This window comes from Homarus americanus, unplaced genomic scaffold (assembly GCF_018991925.1).
Source record: "Homarus americanus isolate GMGI-L3 unplaced genomic scaffold, GMGI_Hamer_2.0 scaffold19318, whole genome shotgun sequence".
Classification (NCBI taxonomy): Eukaryota; Metazoa; Arthropoda; class Malacostraca; order Decapoda; family Nephropidae; genus Homarus; species Homarus americanus.
In genome coordinates, this window is record NW_024732238.1 from 6,074,760 (window position 1) to 6,097,699 (window position 22,940).

Consider the following 22,940-nt stretch of genomic DNA (forward strand, 5'->3'; position numbering starts at 1 on the left):
GAACACGGAATGCTCACTTTCCGCGGTGTGTGTACCCTTTTACGCGGAGAGCGGCGCGAGCAGAGTGCGCACAAGGTCACCCAGTCATCAAAACATTACCGAGTTCTTCACCCGCCACCCACCACAGCCGGCCCAAGTCAGTGATAATGATAGTCTGGATTATGGACTTCTATGGACTTTGAGGGGTTTGACAAAGAGGCCCTGCAAGCCTCTGTGGTGGATAGTGATACAATTGATACAAGTGATACAGGTGAGGGCCAATAATCTGCCCTCTACCTCGGAACCAACCCCCCATCCCCGTGTGCCCAGCCATCTTTTCTACTAATGTAAGTGTTAAAAAACCTAATATTATTGATATTTCTCTTAATTATTAATTGTGTGTGCATACCATCATAAAATTAAGAAGCTATTTTTACTACAACGTAGGTAATGTGTCTGAAAAAGTGGAGTTTGGGGGTCGGCCCGGTCTCTATTTCAATTAATCCCATATGTTATGTTGTTCACTTTACGCGGGCCGCCGTGGGTTCAATTGACCGCGTAAAGTGAGCGTTCACTGTAGTTTGTTTCTTTAAAGACTTCAAGATATTTTAAAGGTTGATCCAAAAACAAGTGTAGATATAATATCAAGGCTCCGAATCTTACCAAGGTGGTTACCACTGCGAGTGCTGAATCCACAGATACAGAATAGTGGTTGAGGAAGTATAATAGGTGGGCCAATATTGTAGTATCGTCTGTTTCTTCCACTAGGGTGAAACACTTGGGCATGCCTGCTGATCATACTACGGCAACATGTTGCATAGCTACATTTAGTGCACTTCTGATATGCTCTGACCAAAGAGAAAGAAAAACAAATATTAGGTTTGCAAAAAGGAGCACATTTTTTCTTACATTTACCAAGTTACTATGCTTGTCACTGCACTCATGGGTATCAGTGGTACACAAAGTAGTATAAAATGCTACTTAAGTTAAAGTACTGCTACTAGGGGGAAAAAAAAAAAGTTACTATAAATAATACTTTCGCTATTTACATACCTGAAATGATTTTCGAGGGTGAGACTTGCATCACACTCAATACAGTAGTAACTCTTATCTTCATCGTTGGTGTCTACCTTCAAGTTGTTCATCACCTCAAGAGTTGAGGATATTGCCACAATGGAATTTTGTCGGCTGGTAGCAAAATAGGTCACATTTGGATTTGGCATTGGTGCATTTTTCACCCATGGCCTAAACATAATGCGATTCTGACCAGCAGGCACTTTATAACGTTGAAGACCTGGAATGAGTCATAAATAAGCACTAAAAACTGATTCCTTATGCATGTCTTAATATTGCTGTGACATCATTAATGTTCTTGTTATTAAGAAAGACCTTGGAAGGTACTGAAAGCTTATCTGAGACTTACCTCAAGCACTCCTACCAAATACTATTAATACAAGTATAGACCTCTATCTACGAAAGGGTTCTCTTCCTGAAAAACCTTTTGTAAATTGAAGCACATTTTCCCAATATCTTCCCTTTACAAAAGCCAAGATGTGCTTCTACAGAAAAGTCTTAAACAACAAAAATGTTACATTTTTGGTGTAGACAATATTTATAATAAGCACATTTAGTGGAATATAACCAAACCATTAAGAAGTTTATAACTGTACAATACAGTAATAAGAAAAATAATAATTATACTTTATTGCTGTACTAATACTGTGAGAAGTCCTGTATTGGTGACTTCATAAGGAGTATGGAGATTACTGTACAGGTATCCCCCACTTAACGAAGGTGTTAGGTTCTTAAAACACTTTGTTCTGTGAAAATTCATTTTGCAGGATATAGTTTCTTATTATTTTTATGGGTAAAATTTAGTTTGTTGTCTATCACTAAGTTTTTAGTAGCCTAAAATTCATTCAATAGAAATGTACAATTATTAGAAAACAGTTAGTAAGCTATACAGTATATGAAAAAACAAATACTCTAAATCATTATACAGTATTTATAAAGAAAGTAAAAAGAATATGATGTGAACAGAAACTCTCCTTACCTACAACATTGACACGACTAATATGATCTCTTCTTTTATGTTCATCAAGAAGATATTTAGTGTAAAAGGACAGCACACAGGATTTGCATTTCCCAACTTGGGAAGAATGTTTCTGAAATTAGAAAGGAATATCATTAATGTTATTGTTAAATCAAAGAAGACTGCATGCCAGTGAGCATTGTACTGTATTACCTTGTACAGTCAATTAATTATACAAATACCCTGTACACAGTGTGCATGTAAAATTAATCCTCCTCCTCCTCTAATAATTTTATAATATTGGCCTTCCACAGATACTTCCTCAACCTACCGTCTTTAACCTTCCATCCAGTCTTGACTCTAAATTTCCTTACTTCATCTATCTCTTAATTAGTTGGTCTTTTCTGGACATTTTTTTTTTTTATCACAGGGAGTCCAAGTAATGATTTCAACTCTTGGTAAGTTCTTGTAATACTGTACTGTATAGTCTTTCTGCCACTTCAGTTCATTTGCATTTAAAATTATGATCTTATAATCTGATATGAAAACAACGAAGTTTAACTTTTGAAAATGTGGTGTTTTAAGAGGTTATTTGAGGTTAATCAAACAGATATCTCACCTTTTTTAATAATTTTCATATTGATGAAATGTAGTGTCACCAACCCTCAATGTTAAAGGTAAAGTTTTAAACGTTCATATAACTAGAAAAGTTATCTAAGGTTGCTGGTCACTAAGATGCCACAAAACACATCAAAAGGTTTTCGAAGTCACTGGTCAATAGGGGTCTACAAAATAGAGAAACACCAGAAGGTAATGGACCATTACCAGAGAATTTCTCTGGTTTAAGGATAGCACTTTTCTAATATGTTTATAAGGCAAACTCACCCATTTTGATATATCCCTTGAATTCTGTAGCTATCACAGTAAATAAAATACCTGTCCAAAGAAAAATCTTACCAGTAAATGCTGGAACATCCGCTGGGAGAAAGTGTTCGCAGATGTGGTGGTGATGGATTTCACTCTGAGGCAGAAGTGACACTGAACATGTGGTGTTTCTTTATGTTCCTGTTGATGGAAACACAATTGTCACTACAAGCTCTCAAGCACAGAAAATAATACAGTACTTAAATCCATCTATAGTCAAAGCAAACATTATTATATAGTTATAAGTATGGATTCTGGAGCAAAGAAATTAGAAGTAACAGAAATGGTGTATAAGTATTTGAAAGTAATATGTGGGATGAGTAAGACACTGAAAATTAGAAATACTGAAATATGAAGGACATGGGGAGCAATTACTCAGCCAACTTTACTAATTAAAATGATGAAAAAAATGTGATGTACCATACTTACTTTATTAAAGTGATCAATGACACTGAAGTAAATCGATGTAGTGAAGTGGCAGACCTCACAACGATACGGAAGTTCACTCTCGTAGTGTTTTTTAGCCATGTGGTTTACTAACTGGTATTCACCAGTGAAGCTTTCTGAACATATTCTGCACCAAGTGTATCTTGTATCCATTTGCATATGCCGCTAATCACAAAAAATAAAGAGTAAAATACAGTCAATAAATTCTATCAATATTATAATTTTTTTCTGGGATAACCAGAACTAAAAGACATTAACTTCAGATTTATTACATAATTTATTTAACAACTTTGTTGTGGGGAAAAATATCCTTATCTCATTTTTGTGTCTGAAACAATATTTTCATTTTACCATAAAGTTAAACTGGCCTAAACAACTTGTGTATGAAATCCCCTCTATGCTGAATAAAATCAACTGCATTAGCCAAATAAAATATCAAAAGTGGCACCCCCTTACTGAAGGGGATTTTCAAGGCCAACTAGACTAAATTCTAAGCGATGCACAACACTTGAGTAAGGGCTTTTCTTGACCTACAAGCATGAAATATTTGTTAATTGTGTTGTCTATTTTGGTTGCCTATACCATCTGTATAAAAACTGCCAGATAAGGCAGAAACTGCATAGATTAATTAATTTAACAATTTAGTAACAATGTTTACTGCCAACATCAAAAGCCATTATAACCTTTTCCTTTTCTATTTTTAATTTCTTCCTATTCTTATTTTTTTGCCCCCTAGGTCCCGTTGTGGGTCGATGACCTGTGCCCAGGTGGGCTATTCCCCGCAAAAAAATAAAATAAAAAATTAAAAAATAAATCTGCCTACCACTTACAATTTTCAGTGTAAGAAGAATTGAAAACTTCCTTTATAATTTAGTTACAAAGGCTATTTTTGCCATTAACATTCTGAATAAAACTATCAACATTTTTCCTATTTTGCATTACTATTTGGCAGCTCTTTCATCTACATTGAAATTCCTCTTACTTAACACTAAAAATTTAACCTTGAAATATCATATCCCTGCAACTGCTTGCCTTAATGCACACCTACATCCTTTCTCATATGTATTTACTAACACCATGTTACATTGTCCAGTCTGTATCTGTATTTTTATGACTAAATAAACTGTTTCAGTATTATTATAGTCTCTATACTCCCTTTCCATCTTTTAGAGGCCAATTATTTAAAAGAAACTAAATGAAAAAAATATTTGAAATACTGTACTTACGAATTTATGGTGGTAATCTCTCTTTTCTTCCGTTTCAAAATGTGCAATGCAATAGTTGCAGCAAAATTTATCATTAACACCAGCATTGCGACAAAGATGAAACTTCAAGTGTGCGTAAAAGTCCAAATTACTATTGAACACCTCCTGGAAATAAAAGTTAAGGCAATTGAATTAAAAAAAATAATAAAATCATACACCTGTACAGCTCCTCCCCGACTTACGACCTACTTGACTTACGTCCACCCGCACTTATGACCTGCCTCAGTCGTACCAAAATTTGGTCAAATTACGTATTTTCGAGTCCCAAAGTTAGTACACAGACAAAATTTTCATCTGTAATTCACTTTAAAATGGCTGGCAAGCTTAAAAGTGAGTGTTTTGTGGTGCTGAGAAGAAAAAGAGACCCCCATTTTCGAGTTTATGTGTTATTTATGCATTTACGACTTATGACCTGGATGTCGGTCTCTAACCCCGTCGTAAGTCGGGGAGCAGCTGTACTGTACAAGATAATATTCTGGGCATGGGAATAAGTTATCTGCTAAAGGCATACATAACCTTATTCCTAGCACAGAGACTTATGATTTTAAAGGCTCTTGAGATCCATGTGACAAAGTTGTCTTGTTGCACGAGAGATAAGCAGTAGCGGAAAAGTTGGTAGTGTATTTGAACAGCTGTTTCCAACCATACTTGGCTCTTGGTATGGATGTTCCTAACTTATAGTTTCATATTGTTCACAGGAAAAAGGTTATTGTATTTATTGTCCAATTAATATTACAATATTTATAATGATAGTTTGATTATTTTCCATTCACGATTATACTTACATTACAAATGTGGCAAGTATACGAATGAATTTTTACGTAACGACCCAAATTTGAAAGTCCTTGTACTTGACCATAGTAAAATGGCTCCAGCTCTGTAACATCAGCTTTGGGAGATATTGATGCTACAGGAACTTTGCTTGCTGGAGCCCCCAGTGAGGATCTGTAATAGAGAGCAAACACGTAAACATTACACAAGATTTATTTTGAGAGAGGGCGAGAGAGAAAGGCTTACAGGTAACTTGCCAAATGACCTGTTGGACATGCAATTAAGTTTAATTGTACTTTCCCCAGGTGGGAAAAACAACAATAATAACTGACTATATTAAACTCGTTATAGTTTGCAAATAAATTGTTAACACAGAAAAGACAGCTCACATTAAAGATGGCTGGCTGGCAAATACTGTACTAATATAGTATATCACATACCCTTGCATCCGACGTGGAGCTAAAGTCACCTTGTTTGTGTGTTCCATGGGGGTTTGAGTCTGGAGATGTAGAACAATTCAATCATAAAAATTCTTAAAAAGACATCATTAAAGTCAGCTTCAACTTTTACTGGCCTAACAGAATTATTTCAATTTGCTTTTACATTTTCAACTTTGGGAAACAATGCTCCTACATTACTAAAAACATTCACAATATCTTGACTCGCTGGGAAGGGGTAAAACTGGGGATGAGGTGGCCTTTGAGAAAGCTACGCATGTTACCACCGATACATGTACCGAGACTATAAAATTGGGGAAAAATCATTACAATACTGTAATGTGGATTAGAAATATAGAAAATATAATATAAAACTATAAAATGAGAAAAATTAAGAGCATGGGTGTGTATGTGGGAAGTGAACCCACATGTGAAGGCATTTGGCTGTAACTACATTGCCAGCCTAGCTGCGTTCCTTCCCTGATATCAGATTCAGATTTGCCCCCGAGGGGGCTAGTTTATTGGGCACCCCCTTACATCTTGTGCAAGGTGAAGCGCAGAAGCGTTTACAGCGCCCAACAGGGAAGTATGAAAAGTTCATACTTGCCTTTATGACTCGTACATTAAGGGCGTAAAAGCCTGAAGGGTCATAGGTTCTGTCAAGTTACATTAACTGAGAGAATGATGAGTGTGTGGGGGGAAAGTTCCCGGTACATTTTATCTGTTTATGGCAAAGAGTGGCAGGTCCCTAATAATGTCAAATGCCAGGCCTGTGACTAGGAGGAGGGCCTTCCCTGATATGACATGATGGCATACATAAGCACAGTGCAACATGGCAGCATCCACATATCTGCGAGTCAGCTGGGTGACTGCCTGCTTCAAGTATGTCATGCCACTCAGAGGACGGTTTGAGTGTGTAGGAAGCTATTTTTTGTAGAAAAAATGTGTTATTGTATATTATGATATGCTTTATTATTTATCATCAATTTTTTTTGCCTTTTTGATGTATGCAATTTGAAATTTGTTCAAATTAGGCTCACCTTGTGCTCACTACATCATTTTAATACTGAACCTTATCATTTATATAGAAATTTTGGTGTTAATAAATCAATTGTTTACAGTAAAGCCGCCTCGAATAACGACGGTAATGTGTCCTCCAATATTGCAGTGTAAGGTGAATCATCGTATCGCGAATCACTAATTACCATTAAAATATAGCAATATTAATGAGATGCGTTCCCAAGTGTGACCTTTTCATATCAAAACAATACAATTAATGAAAATTGCAAACTATATTCTTTAATTAATGTTTCTGAATGCACCTTATACAATATAAATTAATTATAATATGGTCACACAAGAGGAGCTGGGACGCCATCGTTTTTGTTTGTGTTTGCAGCCGGGAGTCCGGGACAATAGTTCTACACGAGAAAATTAAGAAAATAAAACCCTGGTTGTAGCTGTAATAAAATTAATGTAAAAAAAAAATGAATATATATACATGCGCATTTAAGGATACCGCGTCATTTATCTTTTTAAGAACATGTACAAAAGATTCATTATTGTTTATTAATGAATATGTATTTGATTGAATTAATCTTTATATATGCGAAATGAACAATACAATTCATTAATAATACATAGAATATTAAAACACACAAGAGGATAAGAGACGGTATTGTTGTCAAAGTGTTTACACCCATAATGTCAGTTATCCACTTGAAACTGAAGAATATAAGACCCTGGTTGTTGTTGTAGTAAAACTAATGTAAAAAATATGCATGTTTTAATTTATGTTATTTAATGTACAGTAGAAGTAACCACTGATATTAAAGAAAAGGTGAGACTGATAGTGGAACGCCAATGTATACGTGCGCACTCAAGGAAACAGTTATTTATCTTAAGAATAAGTACAAAAGATTCAATATTGTTTATTACTGAATATGTATTTGATTGAATTAATGTTAATAAATGTGAAATTAATAATGCAATTCATTAGTAATACATAGAATATTAAAACACACACAAGTAGACAAGACGGCATTGTTTTCGTGAGAAACTGAGGAAAATAAGACCCTGGTTGTAGCTGTAGTGAACTTAATTTAAAAAAATTTAATACCTGTATGTATGTTTTAAGTAATGTTATTTAATGTTAATAAATGGAACACTAGAAGTAGCTAACCACTAATGGTAAAAAAATAAAGCGAGATGATTGGGAACGCCAACGCATGAACAGTAAGTGAGTACATGTGAAAACATATCGTCATTTCTCTACATATGAATATGAAAGCAACACTTATTTACTGTTCATATTTATTTTAAATAATGTTTACGAATGTAAAACAAAAATTCTACTCACCAATGGTTGTAAAGGCGAAAACATAAGGACAGCCAATGAATATTGTGCGAGTTTTTACTCAGATGATGAAGTCATCAGGTTCAACTCTGGCTGAAGCTGTAGCTTTCCATAAAGCTATTGCTGAAACTGTTACTGAACCTGAAGTTGATGTTGAAGCTGCTTATGATGCTGAATTTTATGGTGTAGCTGAAGTTGATGATTTAGGCCTTCAAATAATAAAGCTGTCAAAAGAACCTTGCACAGCTGCTTTCTTTTCTCATTATACATCTTTATGTCAAGGTTAATGGATCCACTTCAGGAAATCTGTTCATTGCTTGCTCCATATAATATCCACAGACCTCTCACCTTTTCATATCGTTTTAACACATCTAGTTTCTCGGCTAAGCTTATACACTTTCTATTAGCTTTTGAAACAACACTACCATCACTTGCTCTCTAGCTCATGTTGAATAGGGATGCAAAAATGCTGTAAGAAAGTTTTTCTCCTGTCACTCTTCCAGATGTGTGAAAACAAAAGGCTCGCCAAGCTCCAACTGTTGTTTACCACTCATTAGCCAGGCAGCGACTTTGCGCAAGGCACTCTTCATTTTTTTACAGTATTTTTTTTATAATACATATCAGGATTTAGTTATTAATTATATGAAAATGTAATTTTATTTTATTTTTATTATATTTTGGTCGTAAATACGAATGAAATTAGGAAGTGAATTGAATTGGGTTCTAAATTAATTAGGGTCTTAAATATGAAAAGTTTTTGGTCGAACCGTTGTTATCGGAGGCTTTACTGTAATTTCAAAACCATTTCTAATGAACTCTTTTGCAGCATGGAAGTACTGTACACAGTGTTTACCACTTGCTGTTTGAACCTGTTGTTCAATCTCCGTGCTTCGCTGTTATCCCACGTTTAGCGATAATTTCTGTTAATGTTAGGTTTTACAGGAATGCAATCCAATCGTTAAATGAAGGATACCTGTACTAAACTATGAAACACAAGACTAAAATGTATCCTATTCTACTATCCAAATATTCTCACAATAAATTAAAAATAAAATAAAATAAAAAATATATACCATTTGAGTAGAATCTACAGCCATCTGAGGAGTAATTGTGCCAGTGTTGGGAGAACTCATGATGATAGACGGCTGGAGAGAGGTAGGTCCTTTTGGGAAATGTTGACTTTTGTATCTCCAGTTATGCTGAGGTTTTTGAGAGACAAAATCTAGAAGATGCAATACCCCCGGATCTGAAAAAGTAAGTGTAATGCAATACAAAAACATCTGTATTTAAAAATATTCACATAAAACTAGCTCTCTAAAATAACAAGGTTGCCTCTATGGGAGGATAAACTCCCCACCATGCCACAGGACTTACTAACTGTGAACAGTGGTCATAGGGTATACTGATTACTGAATTTGTAGCATTGTAGTGATCAAATTATCAGGTTCACAACTCCAAATTACTGTACATGTATAGAGAAGGATGCATTCCAACATTTTCCTGGGACAAAAGGGGACCTTAAAATGGAAGTACAGTACAGTGACCCCTCCGTTAACGAACTCAATCCGTTCCAGAAAGTCGTTCGTTAACCGACACCATTGTTTCAATGGGTTTTTGGGTAATTGGTTCCAGCTCACCGAAAAGTTCCTAAATTCAACAAAAATGGTAGAAAAGTTCACTTACTTTGAGGTGTGTATGTAGAAGGCTCCTGGATGATGATGATGATGATGGGATTTAGAATGGGGGTGGAGGAGAAGGAAGAAGAGAAGGCATTGGGGTGGAAGAGAAGTCACCCCATGGCGCAATTTCACCCATAAAATTTTAGCTCTCTTGGTGTAATTCAAGATTATTTTCTTTAGATCAACACTGAACTACATTATATATTGTCAATATGTAAAATATATTTCAAAATTACCAATAATTTGCTTGGAAACACAGAAAAAAAGCATTTAGTTGAAGAGAGTCTCAAGCAAGATGTAACCTCCAGTGAAAACAGAGAAAGACTAACTCCTGTTTGCTGTGTTAAGAGGCTGGATGCCGCGCATTAAACTAGTCACTTTACCTTCAATTATGTTCAATAATTGTTAAAATGACTAAAAAATTGAATATTAAACTTTTAAAATTATTGAATAGTATAAACTTCTTGATATTTACTAAAATAGTAAGGAATTTAAGCCCTAGAACCAAATAATGTATTGGCGGACTGATACTAAAGCTGGTTGCCCGGGCAGTGCAAGCAAAAACATGTTGAGGTCGGTTCGTAAGAACTTCGTTAACCGAATTTTTTTTCGTTAATCGAAATTGCGTTAACCGAGGTGTTCGTTAAACGAGGGGTCACTGTACAGTATACTGTATTGAATGTAATAACATGTTTATTTACGGCTTCTCTGGTATGCTATGGCCATTATCTAAAAGATCTCAGCCTTAGAAAAAACTTACTGTTGTCAACTTCAGCTTCAATGTGTACATTATTTAGGAGGAAGGGCGTAGGGCCACACTCTCCTGCTAAAATCACTCAGGTTACAATATTTTGTTTATGTTAAATTCCTACTGTCTTCTAAAACTATATAAGGCTAAGTTATTTTTTTTTATTAACCAAACTCGTTATCCTTTGAAACTCGCATATTGCTCTGCTTGTTGCTAAAGTTGACTCTTAGTACTGAATATTATTTGTTTCTAATTTCTGTTTTTTTATGTATTACAAGTGGTTTTCTATGACTTTACTAGGCTGAAAATAATTCTATAAATGCTGTACAGTACTTCTAATAACTAGCATGCTGGGCACTGTAATTTTCTTTTCTTTTTAATTCACAAGTGTCTAATCAATATACAGTAGACGACCAACAACACAAATATACATGTAAGTGTGAACATAATGTGTGTATCCTATTTAGGTTTTTCAGATTAACTGTTGAAGCTTTCTTGAAAAAGACTTATGGTAACCAGTTCAATGAGGACATACTACACACAAAATGATCCGCCTCAGGCAGTTAACTTTGGCTGTGCTATTCATGGAAAACAAACTCATTATATGTCAAAAGTGCTGCACTGAGGGTACACTTAAAATTCAGACCAACCGCATTAAATGGCATTTATAAGATTTACACAAGATTAAAAAAAAACTTACTCTCAGCCTCCCGTGCCGTAAGATATGTGATATGATCAACCATATTGATGTAAGCCTGTGCTGCACAGTGGCCATATCGCTCACGCCAACATAATTCATCTAAAACCAATTGTACTTGTTGCAAATTTAGATGTGACAGTGCACTCTGGAGGAAAAAGAAAAGAAAAATATTAAAAAACTTAAATAAAGATGATTATGATACTACCAAGTTTCTGTATTTTACATTATTAGTAATTCCAAACTTTCTTACAACTCTACACCTTTACTGTACACAGCATATGAAATTTAAGAATAAAGAATAATTTTTCACATGAGTGAATAAGGAGAAGCTGAACAATAAGGAAACTGACTGAATGACTGTGCTGGAGATGAGCAGAGAGTTTGAGGAGTAGGTTGTAAGATGATAGTAGGAGAATGATGACGCATTGAAAGATTATTTGTAGATATAACAACACTGAGAATATTAGAGAAATGAATTAAGTAAACATACTGGTAATAAAAGAAAACTACAGTATTATTTTAGCACATTTTCATTATTACTATGAAATTTTTCGTAACTTCAAGGCTTTCACCTGATCAAAGCGTGGATTTTTTTTTCATAATTGCAAATTTCCATAAACCAAATCCTTGTAAACCAAGGTCTGCTTGTACTCCCCATAAATGCATAAAAATACAATAAATACAGATTAATTTCAGGGGATAAATTTGACGCATTCAAGGTAGAGTACAGTATAGTCTGGATTTACGCGGTCAATTGAACCCGTGGAGGCCCGCATAAAAAGAGAAACGCGTAAATGAAATAACAGAACATATGGGATTAATTGAAATAGAGACTGGGCTGACCTCCAAACTCCACTTTTTCCGACACAATACGTACCTTGTAGTCAAAATAACATCTTAATTTTATGATGGTATGCACACACAATTAATAATTAAGAGAAATATCAATAATATTAGGTTTTTTAACACTTACGTTAGTAGAAAAGCTGGGTCGGCACACGTGGATGGCAGCTGGTTCCGAGGCAGAGGGCAGATTAGTTGCCCTCTGGTGAATCACTTTCACTACTCGCAGAGGTTTGCAGGGCCTCCCAGACAAACCTCTCAAAGTCCATATCCACACTGTCAATATCACTATCACTGACTTGGGCTGGCTGTGGTTGTGGTGGGTTGCGGGTGAAGAAGTCCTTAACACTACGTTAACGACTAGCATTGATGTTGTCGAGATAGATCTGGATATACGCCACCTTAACTTTCGTCAGATGGTTATTAGACGCTTCACACAGATGCTTGTCTGGGTCATTGTCAAGGATGAGCTTAAGTTTCTCCCCCAACTCGATGATTTCCTTAACATTATCATGGCTTGGTCCAGGTAATTCAATGTTTTTCTCTGGTGGTGGGGGTCCCGCGGAAGCCATTGTGAGTTGTGAGGGGTATAGCAGGCACAAGAGAGAACTGTACATGCGGACTGAGAACAATGAGACAGGCCCTGCTAGGTCAGCGATGTCTACCCTCTGGTGGCAGGGCACGTCATGTTACATTAGACCAATCACAGCTAGCGGCGGAGGGAATGCGTGGGTGGTAAGGATGCGTGGCCCAATCACAGTCCGATACGTCATATGACATCGCCAATAACGCAACAGCGACATACTGCGCAACCTTACTTGTGCCGCTTCCCCCCGCTTATGGTCAAGCATGGGCCGCTTGAATACAAAATGGCGCGGCGCGTCTGGACCTCCAGCTGCTCTCCGCGTAAATGACCAAATTTACCGCGTAATTAAAGCATTTCAATTCTGGCAAGGCACCGCATAAATGACCAAACTCGTTAACCAAAACCGAGTAAATCCAGACTATGCTGTACTGTATTGTTTACCTAACAAACCTAGAGGGAAGGACACAGTTAAAGCTCCTCTCTATAAAAGGGAGGGATGGCTGGACATGTGTGCATCACTCATGTGTACATTCTTTTTGAACAACTGTACACTACTCACGAAGGTGGTTCGAGGGAAATAACTTCTACATACAAGCTAATAAACAAAAAATACCAGAAATTTACCTGAAACATCTTAGGGACATGTCTCCGTAAGTAAGACATAATTCTTGCATTAGATTGAAGGTTCTCTTCATTGTCACTTGTTTCACATACACTAACCTGTAAAAGTTCATTTTCAAATTTTAATTTCATACAAAATGAATAATTTCATGAATTATGTGTACAATTAACTGTGTGGCAAATCAATGTTGTCAGGTGGTGTAAGAACCAAGTTATTTGAGGTTGAATTTCATGATCCTCACATTTAACAATTTCTCTGAATGTCAACATTCAAAACACAGAAGTGGTTGATATATTCTTCATTCTCATAAAATATGTAGAAATTTAAATTTTAACCCAGTAACAAAAAAGTTTGTTAGAATGGGATATGGGGAAAAGAAAGATAGGAGGAAAATGGGGAAGAATGGAATGGGTGAGGTAAAGTAATCTGGATAGATGTAAACTAAATTGCAATTATTTTTGTTAAGAAATCTTATAATTTGTAAAAACTACCCATAAAATAAAATTCTGATTTAAAATTACTGTTATGTAAATTTAGTAAACTCTGAATGAGAAATTGCAATTTTTTTTTTAAATTTCTTCTTCATAGAGAGAAAGATAAAAAGAAAAGTACTGTATACTGAAAGGTTAATACTATACCTTTCCATAATTCATGTTGTATAAACAGTTTCTGTCAACAGACTGGTCACAGAGTATTATGGCATTGATATGAACAACTCTTTCTAATGGCTTGAGAATGCGCACAAACCTCTGCCGTGATGAACTACCTGGTTCAGGTTCAGAAGCAAACAACCTGTAAGACTTCATTTTTCGGTCATAAAGACCCAGGATCTCCACCTGAATAACAATGATAATAGTAATTAAAAGGATTGTGATGCTTAAATAACAAAACATAAACAAGTTTTACATTAAATTTTATAAAAAACTCTTAATCTTATCATAAAGTGTATTGATAAATTAAGAACTTGTGTAATCACACTTGATTGCATTGCTAGTGAGTCTCCCCAACATCAAGCTATGGTACAATGTGTACATACTAGTATGTGTGCCACCTGTTAATAAATAAAGATACTAATGTTGATGGTTCAGACTCGAACCTCATAGCTTTACTGTCACTGATGGGGATACTTTACTCAAATTCTTCATCATGGGTTTTGGAACAGAGCATGGTGAGTGTAACAAATTATTTCATTGTATTAGTTATTAGTTATACAATATGAGTACATACATACTGTACAAACCTTAACTGCTTTCTTAGCGCCATCTGCTGTGCTGGTGCCAAGACTGACAATGCCAAGCTCTACAGTTGTTCCATCAAAGCCAAAATCATATACCTTATCTTGAAGCATGACAGAACTTATGCATCTCATGTACTGGTACATTTTGTTGATGAAAGTTTTTTCCACCTGCAATAAATGAGGGAAACTTAGTGACGTTATATGTAATGTACTGTACTGTATACCTTTTGGCTTCCATTTATTCTTACAAAATCTAGGATGATGATACATTTGCACTCTGTATCATGCAAACACATTCATTCATAACCTTCTTCCATTCTCATCAACATGGGAATGGACAAGGTTTCTATTCTCTTAACTTCCTTACTCCATTACATTCTGAATAGGGTGGTACCAGCTATGTGAGAATACAGTAATAAGGACACACAACAATAATTGTGTTAACTAAAAACTGTACAACACTTGGAAGCAAACACAGGCCAAATAAAATCTTCTTTTCTCCTGCCACCCTGTCCCTTTCATCTTCCTCCTGCCTTGTTCCTGCATGTCTGGCTGAACCTTTCATCCAGCCACATATCATGTCAACCGTGTTCAACACAACTCCTTTATTTTGGCCCAACATCTTGCTACAAAACCCTTTATATTGTCACTGGATGTTTCCAGTCTTCTTATTTCAGTATAAAATGCTCTTACATTTTGTTGTTAATACCTCATGAACATATACTTCAAGGAGTGTAAAACAATTTCACTACTAAAGGAAAGCATTTTCGATGTCTCACCTTAACCCATAATTCCACATTGCTGATAGAAGTCTGGCACGCCCAGTGGTATACCAGTTTGAGCACAGAAGTGGGAGGAACTTTGTCGATTGGAGTTGACCCGAAGATAGAACCACTGTACACGGACACATACTTCTTTCCACAACACTCACTAATCCACACGTATCCTCCACTAGTGGATAGAACTTTTGGGTCCGAGAACATTCCCAGCTGTAAGAACCAGTAGGAAAATGAGTTTAAAAGATTGAATACAATAATATACTAAACTCATCTATCACCAAAAAAATTATCTAATAGTGGACAATTTTCAGAATACCCACAATTCTAGCACACGTCCACACTGTATCATGGTAATGTACCACATCCACACTCTCATGGTAATGTAGTTGCTGTGATGTACCCAACCACATTACTCTATGGGGTAAACAATGTTTTATTCCAGACACAACACCTAAGCACTGGTGGCACTTAAACATACACGTACAGAAATTTGAGTCACTATGGTCTTGTCACTAGACCACAGTGTTTGGTATAGTGGTGAACAAATGTTACGAGCAATTTTCTTACAAAATAACACACAGTATTCATTATGAAAAACAAATAACCTGCCAAACTAATTAAGAACACTGCACATAAGTGAACATAGTGAAAAAAACATATAAACGATGTTGGTTATTTTCACTGTCTCCAGATAGTAAATTCAAATAAAAGATGCAAAGCTCAGACAAGACTTACTGTGAGTTTCACAGGAGTTTCGCTGAATGGTATCTTGTGTATTGAACAATACTGGGTGTTGCGTATTAACCTTACAGTGAGCAACCACTCAACGAACTCTTGTGGAGATTTGAAGAGGACCGATTTAATTTCTGCATCTGTATAAATAATGACAATTATTGAATGTATACAGTACTGTATATATAGAAAGTGGGATTTCATAAACCTAAGCACACAATTCTTAATAAAGTAAAAAATCTCCCCAGGCATTTCAATAAATAGTTCCACTGCAATGGTCTTTTATTGGTGTGCAAGTCCCTGATTATCAGTAAGTAAGAATAAATAACTTTATTTAGGCCATATAACTTGTTCATATAATTCCACTTACAACTGCACCCTAATAAATGAGTTTGTGTAATGACAAGGGTGAAATCAGACAAGTGTTAAAATACACCCAGTAGGCTGATGTACTGTACTGTACTGTACACTCAAGTACTGACCACCAATTAGGGATTATGACAGAATAAGGTTCAATTACAGGAGGTAGGTATTAGGTACAGTATTATCTTTTAACTTACTTGGTCATTTTATTACCATACCTATACAAATCTACAAAAAATCACATCAAAAAGTACAATGCAATAACAACTTGTTCCAATATGGTTCATTGGTTGTTTAATCAATTTAAAATCCTAACTGACTTTGCATATCCACACTGCCAGGCTGGCTCAACATGTCTTTCTACAGACATTTGTATCACACAAGTACTATAATCAAAGAGGACCATAAAATTAACAAATGGAGTCATAAAGAGGCATGGGTCATGACAATACCCCACTAACTTTAGCAGCCAGAGTCAAATGGACTATAAAGTTAAGTGATGCACAATGACTGGCAGATGGACTTCTTAGAAGGGCAAGGGCCCTCATAATAACTGGTTCTTGTGTGGTCAGGAGGTAAAAATGGGACTAAAGCTGACCTTTAAGTTCTGTATGCCAAGTACTATATTTAAAAGAAAAGAATGTTTGGGATATATTAATAAGATATTGCACTTATAAATGCAAATTTGCAGAGATTACTGTTGAATAATTAGCATATACAGTACAGTAAGTGTATCAATATCAGCATTTTAGAAAAATCTAAATTACAACTTTTAGTCTCACTGAATAAAATATCCATACAATGTATGCGATCTTTAACTGGTATGTTAAACCACGAGGATTAAGACATTATGTTGACATTCATTCCCACAGATAGCAATAACATGAACAGATACTCAGACTTACCGAGTTCTTTCCGTTGACTAACTGCAACTGCTGGGGGAAGGGTGTTCTTTGGTCTGGCGATAACATTAAGTAGGGGCAAGAACTTATTGATGGGAGGACTTGTCCCGCCACTGGTATTTGGAGGGCTGTTACCACATGATATGGTAGATGTTGTCTGCAAAATCAATTGTACCAAAAATTTGTAATAATTCATTGTTTATGAACACTACAGTGAGTTCTGCTATAACGCGTGTTTTGATAACGCGAATTTGCTCTAACGCGATTTATGAATTCGGAACAATATTTGTATAACGCGATCGCTTGTTTGCTATAACGCGATTTTTGCTTACTATTTCTCCAATTTTGTGGTATTAACTGTGAATATGGTAAAGAAGAATATCTCCAAAAAGCATTCTGATGATAGAATTCCCGGTGATTATCGTAAAAGAAAGGATATAACACTTGAAGAGAAGCTTGATGTTATCAACCTCAAAATCACCCTTCTCCCCCATCAAGTTACATTCATATTTTTTCAAGGTAAAGTGTTAAATTTACTGTATGATTTCATTATTAGATATGAATGTAACATTTATTTAGACTGTGCTATCCTTTGTGTTAGGCTAACTACTAAATTTTTTCGATTTCGAGTAATCTGCACCTAACCCTATTTTCTCCATAAGCCCTGTTATTTCTATTGTGTGAATTTCTACAACGCGAGGTTTTACAAGAACACAACTATCGCGTTGTAGCAGAACTGACTGTACTGTATAGTGGAAGTTCTATCATGGCTAGAGTGAACTATCTGCCTGAAATGTTAAAAACCTTCAATGGGAAACCTTCTCTATGAATCAAGTTTTCTGAATTTAACTGGAAGAATTGCTTCTTGAATACAATCTGCCACTGGATTCAATATAACAAAGATTAAGCTGTCACAAAAGATTAGCAAGGACAGTAAATCACACATCATTCCCTGAATTAATAATAAAGAAATGTGTACCTGTGTAGGTAGTCCAGAACTCTGGATAAGTGTGGGGATCCTCATCTCTCGTAACACCTGAATGTCAGGACTGCTCGTGCTATTGGTCGTATTGTTCTTGTTGACAATGCTTCCTCCTAAAACAACAAACAAAAAACATATTTCAATACAACTGTAAAGATATTATATCAACTCAAGGTTAAAACTAATTTTTGTGATCTGGATTCAAATGAATGCAGTGATTTTTTCAATTATCAATACAATAAAAACCCCATAACTCGGCATCTGATAAATCAGAATTAGTGGTAAGTTGGCATGGTACCCAATAACCATTACATTTTTTAGTACGTAGTCTGCAAATTGGTACTAAGTCAGCAGGAGCCAAGTCACATGCAAGAACTCGGCAAGGTGGCCCACACTGAACTTCAGCTGGCAGCCCATGAGCATCAGTTTATGTGTGCCTCTCATCACAGGTAGACCTTCTGACAGTGATTAAGTGACTGAGAAGTGTTACTGTACAGATAGTGTTTAGTGTTATGTATAAAGTGTAGTCTGTAAGTTTGTCCGAACAATTATTACAGTGCCATTAAAGAGTTACTGTTTGTCAGAACAATAATTTAGAGAGACCCTGAAAAGTTAGTGTTATGTATAAAGTGTACTGTACATACTGTACAGTGGTTTTGAGTTCAACAGAACAATTTACAGTACTGTACTGACAGTACAGTACCTGTGAAGTGTTGCACACAATACAGTATACAGTACAGTTCGTCTGTCTTTTACAAGCTCATCATGAAATTGTCTCGTGCTGTTGATAAGTACTGTACCTCATACAACACTGTTTATATTTAATTAAAAATATAAAGGCTCATAGCCAGTAAGTCGGCAAATCAATTACTCGGCAAGGCATCAGCCCCATATGTGCTGAGTTATGGGGTTTTACTGTACATCTGTATAAATATTGGGTAATATGAGTTGACTCTCCTCATTTGCTCTCTGACGAGATTGGTAAATTACATAATGATGTCTTCCAGTCCATTCTAGTTTGTTATTGGCAATAGGTCACCAAGAGAATTACAGTGTGAGATGCCTCTCCATGGTATGACTCATCTATAAGTTCTCTTCAAAGGGTTCACAAAAGTGCTGAACAAGAGCGGCATAGGCTGCGAAAAGACCATACTACATCAGAGTACATGACTGTGCATAGGGCTGCTGTTTTTTCAGAGGGGGCATGCAAAGTTGAAGACTACAGAAGTCAAGTATGCAGCTATGAATGCGCCGAAGGTCTGGGACTACTATGCCTTCTTCAACTTTAGATGCTCAGCTTGCCTCTGATTTTTCCTTGTTTTTTATGACAAAGAAATGACCTTGATGTTGGTTGTTTCTTTGAGGAATTTTCAGTTGAATTTCAACTGAGTTATGCCATAAACCTCACTCTTTCATCATTTTATCCTGCAGGAGTAAGCAACATTCTGCACAATATCAAGGACTCAATGAAGACTTTTTGTAGCCTTGATCCTATAAATGTATCTAAGGTATCATTTGCTTATGAACATGCTGCAGACTTTATTTGTAGTCATATATAAATGCTATGCAGAGGGTTATTTTGTGAAATCTGAGAAACAGGCTTTATTGCTTTCACATTTTTAGAAACCTGGTGTTGATACTGAAAATATGTTAAATTATCATCCTTCTCCAATATCTCATTCATATCAAAGATCATGTAGTCTTCTATAAGGGATCAATTACTTCCTCTGTCAGCCTAAAGGAAGTATCATTCAACTGAAACTGCATTCTGTAAAATTCATAACAATTTGGTAATAAACACTTGCACAGGAAAGTTAGATCTTTATGCAGTCTATAACAGTGGATCATTATCTGTTGCTTCAGGATCTTTGCTCGTTTGGTTTCCGTGGGAATGCATTCACTGTTAAAGTCTTATTTGTCAAGTGCAATCTCAGCGTGTGATGGTTGGTGGAACCATTTCAGACCCGGTCCCTTTGCAACTTTGAGACCAGTTAGGTTTGTAGCTTATACCAGTAGTCTTGCATCTCTGCTGGATGCTCATGGTGTTGCTTTCCATTTCTATGCCAATGATACACAGCTTTATGTGAAAATAATAAATGTCTAATACAGACAAAGAACACAATAATGCACACTTACTCGTCGACCTGGTTGTTATGGATGTGGCACTGCTTGTTGTGGTGGTACGTATGGTAGAAGTCTGTAAAATATATATTCCACATTATGACAAGACTCACATAGTACAGTATTTAACATAGTAAGGAAATACAGGAGTCTGCACTTAATGTTCCCAATTAAAGATGCGTATAAGCAGTACCGAACATGATATGCCTCCTTTGTGTAATATGCAGGAAATATTCCAGTGAAATAAAAAAGTGAATCATATGAAGAAAACATGCAAATCAAAATACTGAATAAATCACCTTTGATTTACTGACAGGATCAGTTGTTGTGTTGGAGGGGCTGACACTGACTGTTGATGTTGTTGCTACAAAGCTGGTTGCTGGAAGTAAAAGTTACACTACATCTATAGAATATAAGTCATAATTATACAGTAAATAGGTTACATCTTCATCCATAAAATTTATAAATACATTAACAAATATTATTACATCAATAGCAATTATTAAATACCTACATCCAATACACAACTTTCTAATATAGAGTACAACAGATTAGCAATGCAAATTCTCCCCTAGCATTCCCATTCTTGTAGTTATTAAATACACCTCATACCAACAGTTCTCTCAAACGCTCCCTCATTCTATCCTTCTACTTTGTCTCATCCGAGTCTCCCTCATCCTCTACCAACATTCTGTTTTCATCCATGCCCAGATCACCTACAAAATCAATCCTTCAGACTTCCAAACACATCTTTCTATATTAAAATCTTACCCGATGATCCTCATTAATTATTCTCTGTTCTCATCTTAATTCACTTTCACAATGATACAGGGTACTTTAAGTACTACTTGTTGATCTACTTTATAAACACTGATGTTATCATTTACACCTGCAATGTTCACACACGTGTAGCTAAATGGTTGGGAGAAAACAGCAGAAAGGGACCAATGAACATTGGAAAAGTCGGGACTGAGCTAGTGGTCAGTGGCCAAAATATGTGGAATAGCCGACTGTCTTATTCTACTTGACCTACTTCAGATCATTCAGAAAGATAGGAAAATAATTTATCTTTCAGGGCTTAATGTGTGTGTACTGCTTCACTACCCCTTTAACTATAGAGCTTTAGCTTTTGTCAGGCAAAGAAAAGGTCATGTGACCATCAGTAAGAAAATAAAATCAAGGTAAAGGCAGCAGGTCACACAGTAGTCTAAAAGTTTTACAGTACCTGGGCAGGGTTTGAACCCATAAACCACTTAATGACTTGCCAACACACAGGTTCTAGGAAGATTAGATGTAACAATTACATTTTTCAAATAGTGTTAACCAATATTATTCAGTGACAGTACAAATACAAATGATTAATGTATGGAGAGAAATTAGAGAAACAATTCTTTAGTCAAGTAAAAACTAAGAGTTATATATATTATCTGTAACTCATAAAAATTAAACATTTGCAAATTTGATCAATATCTGCTAGATCTTGAGACACATTGGAACTTATGAATACTTTACAGTATAGTCCAATAAAATACAGAAATATATACTGTATAGTACAAGAACAGGTGGACATACAAAGCAAATAAATAATAATAATAATCAGATGGATCTGTAGTTCATAATTTCTCTAATTCTGAAAAGTTTAAAAGAATACAGTTTACCACGTCAGAATTTGAGCTATGATAAAACTTTGACATTAAATTTAAATTAAGGATATACAGTACTGTATAAGGACAACAGTAAGTGATTTTACATTAAGTACTACATGACCCATAAATACAATACACTGAATGTTTATTAACATCAGAAATGTGCAGACCTGGAGTAGTAGTGACAGTCTGCCCATTCGTTGGCAAAGTACCGGTGGTAGCAATCATCTGACCATTCTGAAGCAGCAGAAACTGGGGAACTTGAAGACCAACCTGAGCCAAAACACATTTATTTATTAAAAATATATTTTGGAAAAAACTATAGAGATATTAACAAAGTATATTTTTACTCTCACTCACTCACGCACACACGCACGCACACACAGAGGCACTCTTACTCATGCACTCTCCCACTATTACTTCTCACCTTCCCTCAGTGTCCTAAATTAAAATTGAACCAGATAATGTGCCTTTTATACTGACTAATGCAATGATGTGGGTACAGCACAGAGAGGAATCAACAATAAACTCTCACTTTTCACCTATACTGACCAAAATGGCTTTTATTTTTAACTTTGAAGATTTCATGTGATTTCCCAGCCTTTTTTAAGTAGGAAGGCATCATTTGAATACAGGGGGTCCCCAGGTTACGAATGGGTTCCGTTCCAAAAGACATTCTTAAGTCGCAACACATGCTATGTGCATACCGTACTTACAGAAGTGTCTAAAATCCCACTATACCATAGCCTAAGTCCTTTTACATACATTTAAAATCAATTAATTTAAGAG

The 22,940-nt window shown here is 35.7% G+C and overlaps 1 protein-coding gene across 1 annotated transcript in view; it reads right to left on the reverse strand.

Annotated features, from left to right (window-relative positions):
* LOC121868223 overlaps positions 1-22,940 on the reverse strand; it is a 33,541-nt gene that overhangs the window by 6,570 nt on the left and 4,031 nt on the right. Inside the window, exons 4-23 of the mRNA XM_042368534.1 lie at positions 22,322-22,424; positions 20,805-20,884; positions 20,521-20,581; positions 18,382-18,497; positions 17,406-17,559; positions 16,141-16,277; positions 15,406-15,615; positions 14,630-14,794; positions 14,028-14,225; positions 13,392-13,487; positions 11,339-11,483; positions 9,285-9,457; positions 5,859-5,917; positions 5,433-5,592; positions 4,609-4,752; positions 3,365-3,547; positions 2,969-3,076; positions 2,033-2,144; positions 1,033-1,273; positions 643-827 (exon numbers count right to left, since the gene is read on the reverse strand). Of these exons, the coding sequence (XP_042224468.1) occupies positions 643-827; positions 1,033-1,273; positions 2,033-2,144; positions 2,969-3,076; positions 3,365-3,547; positions 4,609-4,752; positions 5,433-5,592; positions 5,859-5,917; positions 9,285-9,457; positions 11,339-11,483; positions 13,392-13,487; positions 14,028-14,225; positions 14,630-14,794; positions 15,406-15,615; positions 16,141-16,277; positions 17,406-17,559; positions 18,382-18,497; positions 20,521-20,581; positions 20,805-20,884; positions 22,322-22,424 (2,830 nt within the window). The remainder of the gene's footprint in view (positions 1-642; positions 828-1,032; positions 1,274-2,032; positions 2,145-2,968; positions 3,077-3,364; positions 3,548-4,608; positions 4,753-5,432; positions 5,593-5,858; positions 5,918-9,284; positions 9,458-11,338; positions 11,484-13,391; positions 13,488-14,027; positions 14,226-14,629; positions 14,795-15,405; positions 15,616-16,140; positions 16,278-17,405; positions 17,560-18,381; positions 18,498-20,520; positions 20,582-20,804; positions 20,885-22,321; positions 22,425-22,940) is intronic.